We start from the raw sequence: 17,300 nt of genomic DNA, 5'->3' as shown, positions 1-17,300 counted from the left end.
TTTTTCACCGGGCCTTGGGCTGATTGACCATTCTTTGGCCTTTTCAATGTGTTTGTGGGAAAGGTGTGTGCAATTGGTTTGTTTTTGTCTTATTATGCATTTTGTGTTCTCGTTTTGCATCTCTATGTTGTGAACCTCCCTGAGATCTACAGATGGTGAGCAGTATACGAATTAAATCAATCAAATCAATAAACCACAAGCCCTGGCTAAGTGTTGCTGCAGAACCAGGAATCGTGTTATGTTTTGCTCATGACAAACCTCAGTCTGTAGCCAAGGCTTGCTGACTTGTGGTTCCTTCGGAGCAAAACAAACTATGACCTGGTTTTGTTGTAATGCTAATGTTTGTTGGGGATCGTGACTTGTTTCTCCCCAGTATGAGCAGGGACAGAGAAAAGAGCCCAATTCAGCATGTTCACAGTAAAGCATTAACTAAGGGCCTGGTGCCAGATTTCAGTAGTAGTTTGGATTTGGATTTGATATCCCACTTTATCACTACCCGAAGGAGTCTCAAAGCGGCTAACATTCTCCTTTCCCTTTCCCCGCCCCCACAACAAACACTCTGTGAGGTGAGTGGGGCTGAGAGACTTCAGAGAAGTGTGACTGGCCCAGTGTCACCCAGCAGCTGCATGTGGAGGAGCGGGGAATCAAACCTGGTTCACCAGATTACGAGTCTACCGCTCTTAACCACTACACCACACTGGCTCTCAGGGATTTCAGGGGTCCTGCAGCACAGTACTGCCCCCCCAAACCCCAACATGCACCAATGCAGCTGTACTTTCCCCCCTGCTGCCACGACCACCACATGCGGCCTAGGACCCACGTACCTATGGGACCGCCTCTCCTGGTATGCCCCGCGGAGGACCTTAAGGTCCACAAATGACAACACTTTGGAGGTCCCAAGTCGCAAGGTGGTTAGATTGGTCTCAACTAGGGCCAGGGCCTTTTCAGTACTGGCCCCAACTTGGTGGAACGCTCTGTCCCAAGAGACTAGGGCCCTGCGGGACTTGACATCTTTCCGCAGGGCCTGCAAGACAGAGCTGTTCCGCCTGGCTTTTGGTTTGGACTCAGTCTGACCCTTATGCTTCCCTCCCCTTATGGTTTTGATCTATGGGCTACTTTTAAAATGAGGCTGCATTTTAAATTGCATTTTAACCTGTATTTTAAATTGGTCCCCCCCCATTATGTTTTTACTGTAATTTTACTGGTGTTAGCTGCCCTGAGCCTGCCTCTGGCCAGGGAGGGCAGGGTATAAATAAAATGTACAGTGGTGCCTTGCAAGACGAAATTAATTCGTTCTGCGAGTTTTTTCGTCTAGCGAATTTTTCGTCTTGCGAAGCACGAAATCCCATAGGAATGCATTGAAATTCAATTAATGCGTTCCTATGGTCAAAAAAAGTCCAAACAAAGCCAAATTTGGTACAACCAGAGTTTATTAAGTGCTCTTTAAAGTCACACATACTGTAAAGAGCATTTCAAAAATTGAAGGAACAATAAATTAAGTTTCTAAACATGACAGAAAAACATTTAAAAATCAACAAAGTGTACAGTACATTTTCTAAGACTCTGGGGGACAACTCGAAGAAGGTTCCTCTTCCACTCTTTGCTTCTTGCTGAAGAACCCCCTCCTCAATTGTTCCCCCAGCCACCCACCACACAGAAATTCAAATCCAGAAATTTTTTTAAAAAACAGCAGAGTGGCCCAATGGTCACAGAAAATCATAAAAATGCAGAAAAAAACCACACAAGCTTCCAGATTCTTGCAAACCCCTCCTCAACTGTTCCCCCAGCCACCCACCACACAGAAATTCAAATCCAGAATTTTTTTAAAAAAACAACAGAGTGGCCCAATGGTCACAGAAAATCATAAAAATGCAGAAAAAAAACACACAAGCTTCCAGATTCTTGCAAACCCCTCCTCAACTGTTCCCCCAGCCACCCACCACACAGAAATTCAAATCCAGAATTTTTTTTAAAAAACAGCAGAGTGGCCCAATGGTCACAGAAAATCATAAAAATGCAGGGGGAAAAAAAAACAAGCTTCCAGATTCTTGCAAACCCCTCCCCAACACCAAGTCCTTGAATTCCAAACACCCCAACCCAAAATCCAAAAACCCCCAAAAAAGTTTTAAAAGTTTAACTTACCAAATGGCTGCAAAATAAGTTTTGGAAAAGCTTCAAAAATCACCAAAGTCTTTAAAAACCTCAAAAAAGGCTACCACACCGCGTTCTATGAGTTGCTCCTCGAAGTCAAGTCGCAACTGTATTAACGGTGTTAAGAAAAAGGAAACAAACTTGCAAGACGTTTTCGTTTTTCGTCTTGCGAAGCAAGCCCATAGGGAAATTCGTCTTGCGAAGCAGCTCCAAAAATGCAAAACCCTTTTGTCTAGCGAGTTTTTCGTCTTGCGAGGCATTCGTCTTGCGGGGCACCACTGTATTATTATTATTATGTACTGAAGTTCTCACCCTGGGCCAGCAGGGGGATACTGTAGATAGTTTCCACTCAGGTCCACATATGCAAATAAGGGATTGAAAGTGACGTTCAGTGATTGGATAGTCACAGAAAGTGTTACAGTTGCGTTGTAGTGGAGCTCTATATAAGCAGGCTGGCTGAACCCTTCAGTTCAGTTCTGTTCAGGCCTGTGAATAAACAAGAGCTGTTTGAAGAATCGCTGTGTCGTCTGAGATGTTCACCCACAATTTAACACTTATTATTATTATTAGTCACACCTTCCATTGTCCTCCTTGCCTCATTTTAGCAGAGGTGAGGTGCTCCTCCACCTTTGAAATGGGATTCATCCTCAGTGCCTGCCTGCCATCTTAATCTGCCCAGAATGCAACGCACCAGTCCAGAGATTTGTGAAGACTTACCGGCTGCTGGGGCATCGCATTTGAGGCAATTTAAAATGGTGCATGACCACCGCGGACAGGAGCCAAGTTTAGCTCCTGTTGAGAAGTGGCCCTGCTGCCCATCCGTGGCTAAAATGTCACCTGGGAGCCCTGCAAAGAGGGCATTAAGGTGGCACAGCAAAGCCAGAATCACCAGGCACCCTTCTAAGACATGGGGACCCACGGCCAAAAGCCTTTGCTGGCATCCAGGCCTGGTTACTTGCGACCTGTGAACTGGTTCAGTGTTTCCATGCATAAAGGAAACATTTAGATTTGCAGCATCTTCTGCAGCTTTTTCAGATTGGTGGTGATCTTCTTTCTCTTGGGTGGGGAACCCCAGGGAAATGTAATGACAGCTCCTTACCACTGACAATTACAGGACCACACTGCCCCATTCTGGTAACTTATAGAAGGGGATTCCAGGCTCAACCAGGGTAATACTCCTTCCACTCCATGCTAGCAGGAGCTCCTCTTCTCAAACAAAAACATCAGGGAGGGAGCATTTTCCTATTTTTTCCACCAAGCACCCTGTCAGAATTTTCTGAGAAACCTACAGGTATAGATTTCCTTTAAAAAGAAAAAGAAAAAAGCAACCACTGTTTTTATTGATACTTATCAAAAGATATACAAAAGTTCATACCCAATTCAAAGTATCTTTTTTATAATATGCCAGAATAAAAATTATAATCTAAAAAGGAACAGGGGCAAAAAGAAAATAAAAGCGGAGTGGGAGGTGGGGGGGGGGAGTAGGGAGAGAAAAAGAAAATGGAAAATATATATATCAGCTAAATATAGTATTCACTCAATAACATCCAACTATTCTGTTTTCTATAAGCCAATGTTTTTTCAATCTTCAAATCCAAATGTTACGAGTTCATTTTCTCTTACGCACAAAAAGTCCATAAGAAGTTTCTAGTCTTTAATAAATGTCAATAATGTTTTTTCTCTAATTAAACCCGTTAATTTTGCCATCTCAGAATAGTCCAATAATTGTATCAACCATTCCTCCATAGTAGGGGAGGGCTGTATCTTTCCATCTTTTTGTGTGTAAAATTCGCCGCTGTAATCATATACTGGAATAATCTTCCACAGTCCTTTTCCAGTTGTGTATCCATTAACCCTAACAGAAAAAAAAGTTCTGGCTTCAATTGGATATTAACCTTTAAAATCTGCAGTATCAACGCACATATTTGTACCCAATTTTTTTTTTAGCCTTTTCTACATGTATAGATTTCGCAGTCTGCCACACTGGCACTTATGACTGATTTTTTTTAAAAAAATGTACTCAAGAGTTACTGTCTGGAAATACAAACAAATTTGCAACTATATAAATTGTGTGAAGTGTTCTCATTTAAACGCACTTATCTCTCTGCGCATACTTGATTCTCGTTGTAGACTTCCTTTCTGCTCTGCTAGTAATAAAAGATTCTTGCCGTAGCTTATTTTACACATGTGGGAATCTCGGATCACTCGTTCTTGAATTAGCCTCTGCCCCGGTCTTCTAACCCAATTGCTGATATTGAGAAAAATCTGCATATTATTATCATTATTTTTAAGTGCTGTGGTATGGGCATTGGAGAGGTCCAGAAGGAGAGAGCTTCAGGTTTCACAAGACTAAATCTATTTCCTTTCTTCTGCAGACGAAGAGGAGGCACTCAACTCTATTATGAAAGATCTCGCAGCCTTGGGCAAATGCGGAGGCCTCTTGGACACTAACCGGAACAAAAACCACGTCTATTCCAACAAACAGGTGAGTTGAGTTGCAGGGAACACCTTCCTACAGGGCTCAAACGTTGTGCTTTCTCAAACACCGGATTATGGTCCATTAGGATGAATGGGGTACTTCCCCACCATCCTTAATCTGACCCTCAGCTAGCCATCGCCTTTCTGCTTGCAACTGGCGGTATTCAATGATGTTTTACTCTAGAGTAGACCCATTGAAACTAATGAACTGCCTGTTAGGCTCCCTCCTTCATTTTAGTCTTGGTAAAACTCAGCACGGAGGAAGATCCCGGTGGTGAGACCAGAGTTAGTTGTTTTTTTAAAAATATATATATATATATTTATTTGGTTTTTCAGATTAAAATTTCACAGTCACTTGTCCAGCATACAACATAAAAACGAGATTCCAAGGAATCTCCTGGACTTCCCTCCTTTCCTTTGTGGGTCCTGTTATTAATCGTTTCCTCCTGCATCTTATATAATACAGTGGTACCTCTGGTTGCGAACGGGATCCGTCCCGGAGGCCCGTTTGCAACATGAAAGGAATGCAAGCCGCAGCGGCGCGTCTGCGCACGCACAGGTTGTGATTCGCCGCTTCTGCGCATGCGCTGACATCATATTGCACATCTGCGCGAACGGCGAAACCTGGAAGTAACCCTTTCCGGTACTTCTGGGTCGCTGCGGGACATAACCTGAAAGAATGTAACATGAAGCAGACGTAACATGAGGGATGACTGTAATCCAATCTTTTATCTCTCCATTGTATCCAAAATCTGCCATTAAACTACGAGTGATATTCCAGTCCTACTAACTGTTTACAATGGTCTTTAAGATAAGTTTTCAATTTTCCCCATTCCTTATTAAAATTTTGGTCTTCCTTCTTTCTGATTATCATTTTAGCCATTTTGGCATATTCCATCAACTTGATCTGCCATTCTTTCCTGGTAGGGACTTTATCTTCTTTCCATCACTGGCACTGACAGTAGGTGGAGCCAGACCCAGCGACAAGCAGAGCTAACTAACTCTGGTCTCCTAGAGAGACCAGAGTCCGTTGTCTCCGCTTGTCGTTGGGTCTGGTTCCACCTACTGTCGGTCTTCCACGCACCACAGTGATGCACAGCTGCTTGACAGAAGCTCAAAATGCATCTGTCCGTGTCCACGCACATCCTCCAGAGCAGCCTTTCTCAACCTGTGGGTCCCCAGATGTTGTTGAACTACAACTCCCATCACCCCTAGCTAGCAAGGCCAGAGCTCAGGGATGATGGGAGTTGTAGTCCAACAACATCTGGGGACCCACAGGTTGAGGACTGCTGCTCCAGGGTGTCACTAGATCCGACGGCTGCTGAAAAGGATCCAAGATGTTCAGCAAACCCGTGGGCTCCCTAACAGCTGCAGTGATGTCCGATGACCCAGTGAGACTTTGTTGGTTTGGCTAGTGGGTTAACGTTTTATGAAAGGTGACGGTTGAAGGCAGGAGACCACCCTGGAATGATCTGAAGAACAGCTTGAAAGTCGGGATTTGTTCAACAAGTTGTGTGTTTCTTTTGCAAAAGCTGCACCTTCCTTGTTTTCGTTTTTCACATGTTCCACACACACCCACACACCGGGAATTTTCTCAGATATCTGGCCTCCCCTCTTTCCAAACTCTCTGTCCAAACCCTCCTTGCACCAACCATTGATTTGTGGGAGACCTGAAGCAAAGGTTCGCTGTGGAACCGCCTTGTGCTTTTTAGCAGCTGATGGTTGCGGCAGGTGTCAACAGGTGAGCGTGGAAATAAGACGCCTCACCTTCTGACAACTGTGCTGTGTGTGCATGTATGTGTGTATAAAAATGGCAAGGAGGAGGGGAGCTGCTTAGACATGTCTTCACCTTGCCGTTCTCCAATCAAGATAGCTCTCCTCCCCTGCCATCTTATCTTCCCTCTGTGGGATTTTGATTGTGCATCGACCATCCCATGGGGCAGTGAAATATACTCGGAATCTAGTGTGGATTTCATGCTCTTTATTCAGCTCATAGTAGTGAGGAATGGAAGTTCCCCCGAAATGTCTGCTTTATATACATTATTTACACAATGGGCCCCACATGATTGGCTAGTTCCGGGATTCTCCTGTAGGCCAATCAGGTTGCGGATTCACTTCCAGCTGGAGTTGGATTGGGTGGCTCCCACGGACCAATCAGACTGCTGCATTCTGAATCCTATGCCCCTCATGCCTTGGTCAGATTGCCCTTCTGCTACCCATAATGCCTCTCATGCCTTGGTCAGATTGCCCTTATGCTACCCATAATGCCTCTCATGCCTTGGCCAAATTGCCCTTCTGCTACCCATAATGCACCACACCCTCTGAATCCGATTGGTCTAGGACCAATCATAACAGGCAGAAAAGCCACCTGGGCAGGGGTGGAATTCATTTAGAGCAGAGAAATGTAAAGCAGTGAAAAAAGGTAAGGCACCCACACATACTTATCAGCTTCCAATAGCTCCCTCACAAAGTGGCATTTGGAAAAAGGACTACCAGTAAATGTGCTTCTGTGTAACATAGTTTGGTCCTGTGTGTGTTACCCCACATTCTGTCTGCATTGCGGACAGCCTCTAATATTCCGGGAAAAGGGGTTGTAGTCCATTTCAACACTGTGGCAGGGGATGGAACAGATGGTTTTGCCCATCTCAGGCTTTCTGCTACCCATAATGCCTCTCATGTCTTGGCCAAATTGCCCTTCTGCTCGCCATAATGCCCCTCATGCCTTGGTCAGATTGCCCTTCTGCTACCCATAATGCCCCTCATGCCTTGGTCAGATTGCCCTTCTGCTACCCATAATGCCCCTCATGCCTTGGTCAGATTGCCCTTCTGCTACCCATAATGCCCCTCATGCCCCGGCCAGATTGCCCTTCTGTTACCCATAATGCCCCTCATGCCCCGGCCAGATTGCCCTTCTGCTACCCATAATGCCCCTCATGCCTTGGCCTGATTGCCCTTCTGTTACCCATAATGCCCCTCATGCCTTGGTCAGATTGCCCTTCTGCTACCCATAATGCCCCTCAGGCCTTGGTCAGATTGCCCTTCTGCTACCCATAATGCCCCTCAGGCCTTGGTCAGATTGCCCTTCTGCTACCCATAATGCCCCTCATGCCCTGGCCAGATTGCCCTTCTGCTACCCATAATGCCCCTCATGCCTTGGCCTGATTGCCCTTCTGTTACCCATAATGCCCCTCATGCCTTGGTCAGATTGCCCTTCTGCTACCCATAATGCCCCTCATGCCTTGGTCAGATTGCCCTTCTGCTACCCATAATGCCCCTCATGCCCCGGCCAGATTGCCCTTCTGCTACCCATAATGCCCCTCATGCCTTGGCCTGATTGCCCTTCTGTTACCCATAATGCCCCTCATGCCTTGGTCAGATTGCCCTTCTGCTACCCATAATGCCCCTCATGCCTTGGTCAGATTGCCCTTCTGCTACCCATAATGCCCCTCATGCCTTGGCCAGATTGCCCTTCTGCTACCCATAATGCACCACACCCTCTGCCCAGAATGCCCTCCATTCGTCCTTATATCTGTACTCATCTGCCCACAGAAAACATTCGGTTCCTCTCTGCGAGTTTCCGAACAGCCTGCTGCAACTTTTAACTGCGTACTCTGTGTTTTATTATAAACAGCAGCTATTTCTTCAGGGAATGCTGCATGAGATCATGATTCACCTCATTCAGAGACGCTTTGTTATTATTATTTTTTTCTCTCTCTCCCCAGTTTTTTCCAACAGTTCTCTTAATCTAAACCAGCCAGCTTGGCTCTTTCCACACCTCCTTCCAAAGCTGTAATGAAAGCTGAGCAGAAATTTGCTAGATCCTTGAGTGCGCGCGCACACACACACATATATATATTACACGCATTGAACGTAAACATACATCAAAACAGTGGTTGCCATGGTTTTTTCCTCCCTTGGGATGAGGCCATCTTCTTCCTGCCCTCATTTTCTAAAAGACAGGCGTACATACCAGCGATTCCACTGCTAATGTAGCCGTCAGTCTTGCTCCTTCCCCCCTTTCTTTAGGTTAGATGGAACTATCAAGGGCTATTCGTCTTGAGGGCTATACATCACCTCCAAATTTAGAGGCAGAATTGCTTGGGAAGAAGCCCTTTCCCTGTAAGCAACTGGCTGACCGCTTTGGAAAGTAGGATGCTGGACCCTTTGCCCTGATCAAACAGGACGCTTCTCACGTTCTAATGGGCTGCCTTCCTTGTACTGCTATTCCCAGAAGTCATAGACTTGTAGATTTGGAAGGGACACCAAGGGTCATCTAGTCTAACCCCCTGCAATGCAGGAATCTCAGCTAGATCATACGTGTTAGGTGGCCATTCAACGTCTGCTCAATAACCTCCAAGGAAGGAGAGTCCACGACTTCCCTGGGGAGTCTGTTCCACTGTCAAACAGCTCTTACTGTCAGAAATTATGCCTGTGGCTAGCTCAGTTGGTCAGTGTGTGGTGCTGGTAACACCAAAGTCACAGGTTCGATCCCCATAGGGGCCACCTGCATATACTGTATTGCCTGGGGTTGGGCTAGATGACCCTTAGGGTCCCTTCCAACTATGCAGTTCTATGTTTAGTCAGAATCTCCTGTCTTGTAACTTGAAGCCATTGGTTTGGGTCCTACCCTCCAGAACAGGAAAAAAACAACAACCAAGCTTGCTCCATCCTCTGTCTGAAAGCCCTTTCGATATTTGAAGATGGCTATCCTCTCATTCTCCTGTTTTCCAATCTTAACATCTCCAGCTCCTTCAACCGTTCCTCATAAGGCTTGGCTTCTAGACCCTTGATCACCAGAACTGGACACAGTATCCCTGCTGTGGTCTGACCAAGACAGGACAGAACAGTGCTAATGGCTTCCCTTGATCAGGAAACTAGACTGTGGTTGATGCAGCCTAGAATAGCCTAGATGCAGCCTAGAATAGCATTAGCTTTTTTTTGCTGCTGCATCACTGTTGACATGGGTGGAATGTGTCCTTGAAATCAGGTAATGCCTCTTGCCTGCCAGGATGGATAATATAAAGAGGAGCATGAGGAGGTGTTGGAAGTTAGGTAGAGTATGAAGGTAAATTTGCCTTTGTTGCTCCATTGACCTTTGCTCTAGGGTTTGGGGGTTTTTTTGGGGGGGGGAGCAGGATCATGGGGGCAGCCATTCCCTCCACCCCAAAGAATGCTCCAGAAATGATGCTGCGTTGTGATGTAGCGTTCTGCCGAAAACAGGCCTCCCTGCAATGAATTGACTTGCTTGCATGATGTGCTTAACACCAGCCTCTTGGGCCAGATGAACGAGTCTAAGCCACACATAGCAAGAGAATAGTGTTCTTGTAAGCTTTCCTTTGGCAAGGGCCCTGCAGGAGTTAGGGCGCATCTAAGTTCTTCGCCGATTAAAAACCAATTTCTGACTAATTAATCTTTAACAGGTGAGGAATTAGGGTAAACAAAGAAACAAGTCGAGGAGTATTATCTGAATTTCCCTTTTCTCCAGCCACAAAAGATGCAAGGACACTGGTCCTTTTCTGCGTCTGTTTGTTTGTTGGGTGTTTATGTCTCTGTGTGTCCCTACCTCCTATTAAAGTGAGTTAGGAGGCCAGCTTAGCTTCTCCCCCAGTTTCCTCCTGAGGCAATGGGCTCACGGCACTTGCCCTGACATCCCACGCCAGCCCGTTGAGCGGTGGAAAGCTAGCTCCCACTGACCCTACCATTGGCACACTTCCGAGAAGTCCTGGCCAACGCCCGAGTCTTCCACAGCTTCTCCAAGAAGTAGCTGTCCTTGCCCGGCGATGGGATTTCGTCACATGTTAGCAAGATGTCCTGGCCTGGGGTGACCTGCCTGGGCACATTTCTCATGGCAAGGCCCTCCACAAGCTTGCCACAAACCCTGATTTTGCTTCCAGGATGCCACCAGCAGGAAGGAAAGAGGCAGCTGGCCAGGAGTTTCTGGCTAAGAAAGTGACCCTGTACCAGGGGGAGAGGGATCTTGTACTTTGCTCCTTCCTGATGGTTGAGTTTGATGCAATGGGAGGGAAAACAGCACAGGGGTGAGAACTCAGAAGATCCCGGTTCAGTTGCTGCTGCGCAACAGATAAAACTGGGGGGACTTTGGAGCATATTTTCTTTTCTTGTGATTTTGGCATTTATGCCAGAAGACAATTATTAGAGACCTTACAACTCAATAGGCTGATTTCTTTGCCACCAACGGTTCAGAACCTGCTTTCGGACAGGAATGATCAAATTACTTGAATAGTGGCTGAATTTTTGAGTGCTGCCCATGTAGAAAGACTGGGTCATTATAAAGAGAATCAGTGGTTCTTAATTGATTCGGTAGTGCTGTATTGTATTATTTATGCAAATTGATTTTCTATGGAGTTAAAGATCTGACCGGGACAAACCTTGTTATGTTCAGCTCGTATTTTGCACAATTTGTATACGGTGTCTGTTTGATAATGTGTGGTTTGCTATGCCTAATATGAATGAATGAATGAATGAATTTATTAATATGGTCACAGACCAGCATCAACACACACAATATCACAGATCACAAAAAAAATAATAATATCAGAAATACAGAGGACAATATGAATATAACAAGGATTTAAATATAAAAAATTAAAATTAATTATTAGCGTGCCCCCTGCAATTAACATTTAGGGGTTTGGTCATTATGGGATACCTAATAAAGAATAACTTTACTAAAACGGGGGGGGGGGGGCTTTTGGACCAGGGGGACGCATTTATTTATTTACTTTTATTTATTAACTGTGACGCCACACTGGTTGTCTTTATGGGGAACTTTTCAGGGGCCACGGGGCAAAGGCGAATGGGGCCCAGAGCCGCCCTGACCCATTTCACAGCCTGAGACAAAATGTGATGGCACGGTTGCATTCCCTCCCCGCCTCCGCCGTCAATGTCTTGCTTAATGGGGTGAGCAATGGTGGTGGCTTCCAGCAAGATCTCAGGGAGCGCTTGCAGTATAGCTGCCATATGACCCCGCTGGGGGAGCTGCGCATTGCCCCATGGTATTCCGCCGCCCGAGGCAGCTGCTTCGGTGGGCCAGCCCTGGTGGGGTCAAAGGCCAAGGTGGCCAGATCAATGGGTGTGACTTCTTACGTCTTAAGTCCATCCACATAAAGTTAAAGTTAAAGTTAAAAGTAAAGGGAACCCTGACCATTAGGTCTGGTCGTGGACGACTCTGGGGTTGCGGCGCTCATCTCGCTTTATTGGCCGAGGGAGCCGGTGTACAGCTTCTGGGTCATGTGGCCAGCATGACTAAGCCACTTCTGGCAAACCAGAGCAGCGCACGGAAACGCCGTTTACCTTCCCGCCGGAGCGGTACCTATTTATCTATTTCAAGCCGAGGGAGCCGGCGTTTGTCCACAGACAGCTTTCCGGGTCATGTGGCCAGTATGACTAAACTGCTTCTGGCGCAATGGAACACCGTGACGGAAACCAGAGCGCATGGAAACACTGTTTGCCTTCCCGCTGGAGTGGTACCTATTTATCTACTTGCACTTTGACGTGCTTTTGAACTGCTAGGTTGGCAGGAGCAGGGACCGAGCAATGGGAGCTCACCCCGTTGCGGGGATTCGAACCGCCGACCTTCTGATCGGCAAACCCTAGGCTCTGTGGTTTAACCCACGGCGCCACCCGCGTCCCTTACATAAAATTGGACGTCTCTATATACAAAAACACATATTCCCATCCTCACATTTACCCTGCGAAGGGTACAGAATCCACCCGTTTCAAATGAAGTTGATCTTTGGGCCCCTTTTTCTCAAATAGTTGTTTTCCTAGCGAGCGACACTTGAGTGCAGGGGAAGTCGAAATCCTGCAAATCTTTTCTCCCCCCCCCCCCTTCTTTTGCATCTGGCTCTCTCGCATTTGTCTCCTCGCCAGCCAAGTTCTGTTATGTGAGAGGCAGCTGGTGTGTTTTCTTTGGCCCTCGTCCAGAGGAGGTCACTGTTGTTGTTATTGTTTCATTCCGGAGAAGAAGGATGCAGTCATTATTTCCCCCTCTCTTCTGGGGCTCTTCTGGGGCTGCTTTAAACAAGTGCTCTGGCGATTTCCAGCAACACGTTGTTCCTAAACAGAGTTGTTCTGGTCAGCAGAAACGGCGTTGAGCCTTGTGGGCGGGGGTGGCGGCTCAAAGCTCTCTTGCTCAGCGAAGCAAACGGCGCTCATTGCATAAAACTTCAGAATTCTGTAGGACACTTCCAGGACATACGATTTGCATGGGGAGGGCTGTAGCTCAGAGGTAGAGGCTCTGCCTTACATCTAGGAGGTCTCAGGTTCAATCCCCGGCGTCTCCAGGTAAGACTGAGAGAGACTCCTGCCTGGAACCCTGGAGAGCTGCTGGCAGTCAGTGAAGACAATACTGAGCTAAATGGACCAATGATCTGACTCAGGACAAAGCAGAGTCCTCTGTTGCCCCTTTTGCATTTTGCAGCCAGGATCAAGAAGGCCATGTGACTCGTGAGCAGAGAGATGGGGAGGGAACCACCTGAATACGAGTTTGTGCGTATTATTATTATTATTATTATTATTATTATTATTATTTCTATACTGCCCTAAAGCCGGGGGTCTCAGGGCGGATCACAGAATAAAATCAAGATACAGTCATACCTTGGATCCCGAACGCCTTGCGAGTCAAACGTTTTGGCTCCCGAATGGTGCAAACCTGGAAGCATAGCTGTCAACGTTTCCCTTTTCTTGCGAGGAATCCTATTCGGAATAAGGGAATTTCCCTTAAAAAAAGGGAAACGTTGACAGCTATGGAAGTGAGTGTTTCGGTTTGCGAACGTTCTTTGGAACCCAAATGTCCCAACGCGACTTTCGCGACTTCCGATTGGCTGCAGGAGCTTCCTGCAGCCAATTGGAAGCTGTGCCTTGGTTTCCGAACGTTTTGCAATTCGAACGGACTTCCAGAACGGATTCTGTTCGACTTCCGAGGTACCAATGTATAAAACCACAAAATAAATAATTGAAATAAAAACAACAACCCAATCACCCCCCCAAAACACATTTCAATAGGGCATAGGATGTACCGTATTTTTCGCTCTATAGGACGTACTTTTTCCCTTCTAAAAAGTAAGGGAAAATGTGTGTGCATCCTATGGAGCGAATGCAGGCTGCGCGGCTAAGCCCAAAGCCAGAACAGGGAGATGGAGCGCTGCGCAGTGTTCCGTCTCGCTGTTCTAGCTTGGGTTAACTGCGCAAAGCCTCTGCAGGGCAGCGGGGTGCCTTCACCCCGCTGCCCTGCGGATGCTTCAAAGGCTGTCCCCAAAGCCAGAACAGCGAGAGGCTATCCCAGAAGCCGGATCCCTCTTGCTGTTCTGGCTTCTGGGGTTCAGAATTTTTTTCTTCTTGTTTCCTCCCCCCAAAACTAGGTGTGTCTTATCGTCCGGTGCATCCTATAGAGCGAAAAATACGGTAAATCAGATCAACCAAAGGCCTGGTTAAAAAGGAACATTTTTGCCGGGCGCCTAAAGGTGTATAATGAAGGCACCAGGCGAACGTCCTTGGGGAGAGCATTCCACAGACAGGGAGCCACAGCAGAGAAGGCCCTGTTCTGGTGTTGCCACCCTCCTTGTAGGTTTTTTTCTTTTTAAAAGCTGTATCCATAACCAGAATGTCACAAAATAGTGGCAGTTTTCAAGTTCTTCAAAACCCTGATGAAGCATGGAAGCATGGATGGGAGCATGGAAACTGCCAACTGCGCTCTGGGCAAAGTATGAGTAAAAGATAAGGAGAGTTTTCAGGAAGAGACGTCACCCCACTCGCCCATCTAGGAATTCTCCTTATTTGATAGAAAGCAACGTGTGGCTGATTTTTCCAAGGCCTGCTTTATCCAGGGTAGGGAATACATTTTTTTTCCACCCAGAAAAGAAAGGAAGGGAGGAGAGAGATGACGCTGTAATTTATTTTTGTATTTATTTATTTCTGAAAAATCTATTAATAGGGGGGGGCCTCCAACCAATGGGCTTTGCTGCTTGGTTTCAGGCCACAAGGAATGTGTACGCTTGCTAGGGATGTGGGGGAAATTCAGTCCCGTTCATGCTGAAAGGTGAACCTTCCAAATCCATACTTTCTGAAGCATCACGGAAACCAAAGCCCAGACACTGTTTCGAAATTTGCAGTGCATCTCTCTAGCCATGTAATGTCCACAAAAATACACATTTACTAGGGTAATTGCTTGTAAAACACTTAGAACAGGGGTCAGCAAACTTTTTCAGCAGGGGGCCGGTCCACTGTCCCTCAGACCTTGTGGAGAGCTGGACTATATTTTTTTTGGGGGGGGGGGAATGAACGAATTCCTATGCCCCACAAATAACCCAGAGATGCATTTTAAATAAAAGGACACATTCTACTCATGTAAAAACATACTGATTCCCGGACTGTCTGCGAGCCGGATCCGGCCCCCGGGCCTTAGTTTGCCTACCCATGACTTAGAAGTTTTGCCACAATCAAGGAATATATGCATTTTCTTAAATAATATAAAATATGCATGAACACATGTGCATTTAAAAATAAACGTACCAAGTTGCATTACATCAGGGGAAATTGCTGTGCAAAAAAAATGTATATTAGGATAAATTGCAAGGGGGGGAGTTGCACATTAGAAGAAATTTGCACTAAAATGCTGATGAATTTTCATGAGGACTTAAAAAAAAAAGAATTGCGAACTGATGCAGACGTGTGGAGAACTGAACTGAGTTTAAGTCTAGAAAAGATGAGAAACCAAGAGAAGCCACAATTGACACATACCCAACTGCCTGTGCCTATGAAGTGGAGGGGCAAAAACCCCAGGACTGCAGGACTGCAACTCTAGGGTGTGTTGGGAAACCAGGACTGTGATCCATTTGTAGTATGTAAACTTTCCACTCGTATTAAGGCCCAGGAATCGCTCGCAGAAGCATTCCCATCTCTGGAAAGCAGAATAGGCAAACTAGCCAAGTTTCCTGTGCCCCTATGGCATCATCCAGGCCTTCCCAACGTCCATCTCTTAAGCATAGCTGTCAGGCGTCCCTTATTTGGCGGGACAGTCCCTTATCCCAGCGCCATGTCCCGCTGCTGTCCCTTATTGATGATGTCCCTTAAATAAGCTACTGAAGGTAATGGGGCCCTTTCTATGTCCAGCTGTGCTTTGTCAACAACAAATTGTTGCTGTTTTTTTGTGTTGAATATATGCTATATGGTAATTTATGGACCTAATAGGTATCTAAAGCCACTTGCATGCAACAAAATATTTATTTTATCAAAGTAATTGTTGATCCCTTATTTTGGCTGCTGAACCCTTATTTTCGAGGCTGCTGGTCCCTTATTTTCAAGGCTTCCTCAAATTCGGCCCTCCAGATGTTTTAAGACTACAACTCCCATGATCCCTAGCTAGCAGGACCAATGGTCAGGGATGATGGGAATTGGAGTGTTGGTGTGAACTGCAGATGTTGTTGAAGCTACAACGCTCATCATCATCTAGACATTGGCTGCACCACCTGGGGCTGATGGTGGGTTGTTGTTGTTTAGTCGTTTAGTCGTGTCCGACTCTTCGCGACCCCCTGGACCAGAGCACGCCAGGCACTCCTGTCTTCCACGGCCTCCCGCAGTTTGGTCAAACTCATGCTGGTAGCTTCGAGAACACTGTCCAACCATCTCGACCTCTGTCGTCCCCTTCTCCTTGTGCCCTCCATCTTTCCCAACACCAGGGTCTTTTCCAGGGAGTCTTCTCTTCTCATGAGGTGGCCAAAGTATTGGAGCCTCAGCTTCAGGATCTGTCCTTCCAGTGAGCACTCAGGGCTGATTTCCTTCAGAATGGATCGGTTTGATCTTCTTGCAGTCCATGGGACTCTCAAGAGTCTCCTCCAGCACCATAATTCAAAAGCATCAATTCTTCGGCGATCAGCCTTCGTTATGGTCCAGCTCTCACTTCCATACATCACTACTGGGAAAACCATAGCTTTAACTATATGGACCTTTGTCGGCAAGGTGATGTCTCTGCTTTTTAAGATGCTGTCTAGGTTTGTCATTGCTTTTCTCCCAAGAAGCAGGCATCTTTTAATTTCATGACTGCTGTCACCATCTGCAGTGATCATGTAGCCCAAGAAAGTAAAATCTCTCACTGCCTCCATTTCTTCCCCTTCTATTTGCCAGGAGGTAGGGGACCAGTGGCCATGATCTTTGTTTTTTTGATGTTGAGCTTCAGACCATATTTTGCGCTCTCCTCATTCACCATCATTAAAACATTCTTTAATTCCTCCTCACTTTCTGCCATCAAGGTTGTGTCATCTGCATATCTGGGGTTGTTGATATTTCTTCCGGCAATCTTAATTCCGGCTTGGGATTCATCCAGCCCAGCCTTTTGCATGATGAATTCTGCATATAAGTTAAATAAGCAGGGAGACAATATACAGTGGTACCTCGGGTTAAGAACTTAATTTGTTCCGGAGGTCCATTCTTAACCTGAAACTGTTCTTAACCTGAAGCACCACTTTAGCTAATGGGGCCTCCTGCTGACGCTGCGCCACCGCTGCACGATTTCTGTTCTCATCCTGAAGCAAAGTTCTTAACCCGAGGTAATATTTCTGGGTTAGCGGAGTCTGTAACCTGAAGCGTATGTAACCTGAAGTGTATGTAACCCGAGGTACCACTGTACAGCCTTGTTGTACTCTTTTCCCAAT

The 17,300-nt window shown here is 46.3% G+C and overlaps 1 protein-coding gene across 1 annotated transcript in view; it reads left to right on the top strand.

Moving 5' to 3' along the window:
* The window catches only part of LOC308459058 (mitogen-activated protein kinase kinase kinase 3-like), a 118,147-nt gene that overhangs the window by 62,251 nt on the left and 38,596 nt on the right, over positions 1-17,300 (top strand). Inside the window, exon 3 of the mRNA XM_080974116.1 lies at positions 4,527-4,636. Coding sequence (XP_080830242.1) covers positions 4,527-4,636 — 110 coding nt within the window. The remainder of the gene's footprint in view (positions 1-4,526; positions 4,637-17,300) is intronic.

The sequence above is a fragment of the Podarcis pityusensis genome, assembly GCF_964106645.2.
Source record: "Podarcis pityusensis genome assembly, chromosome: 12".
Lineage (NCBI taxonomy): Eukaryota > Metazoa > Chordata > Lepidosauria > Squamata > Lacertidae > Podarcis > Podarcis pityusensis.
Note: the sequence above shows the minus strand (reverse complement) of the source record. Positions and strands in the feature narration are given on the sequence as shown.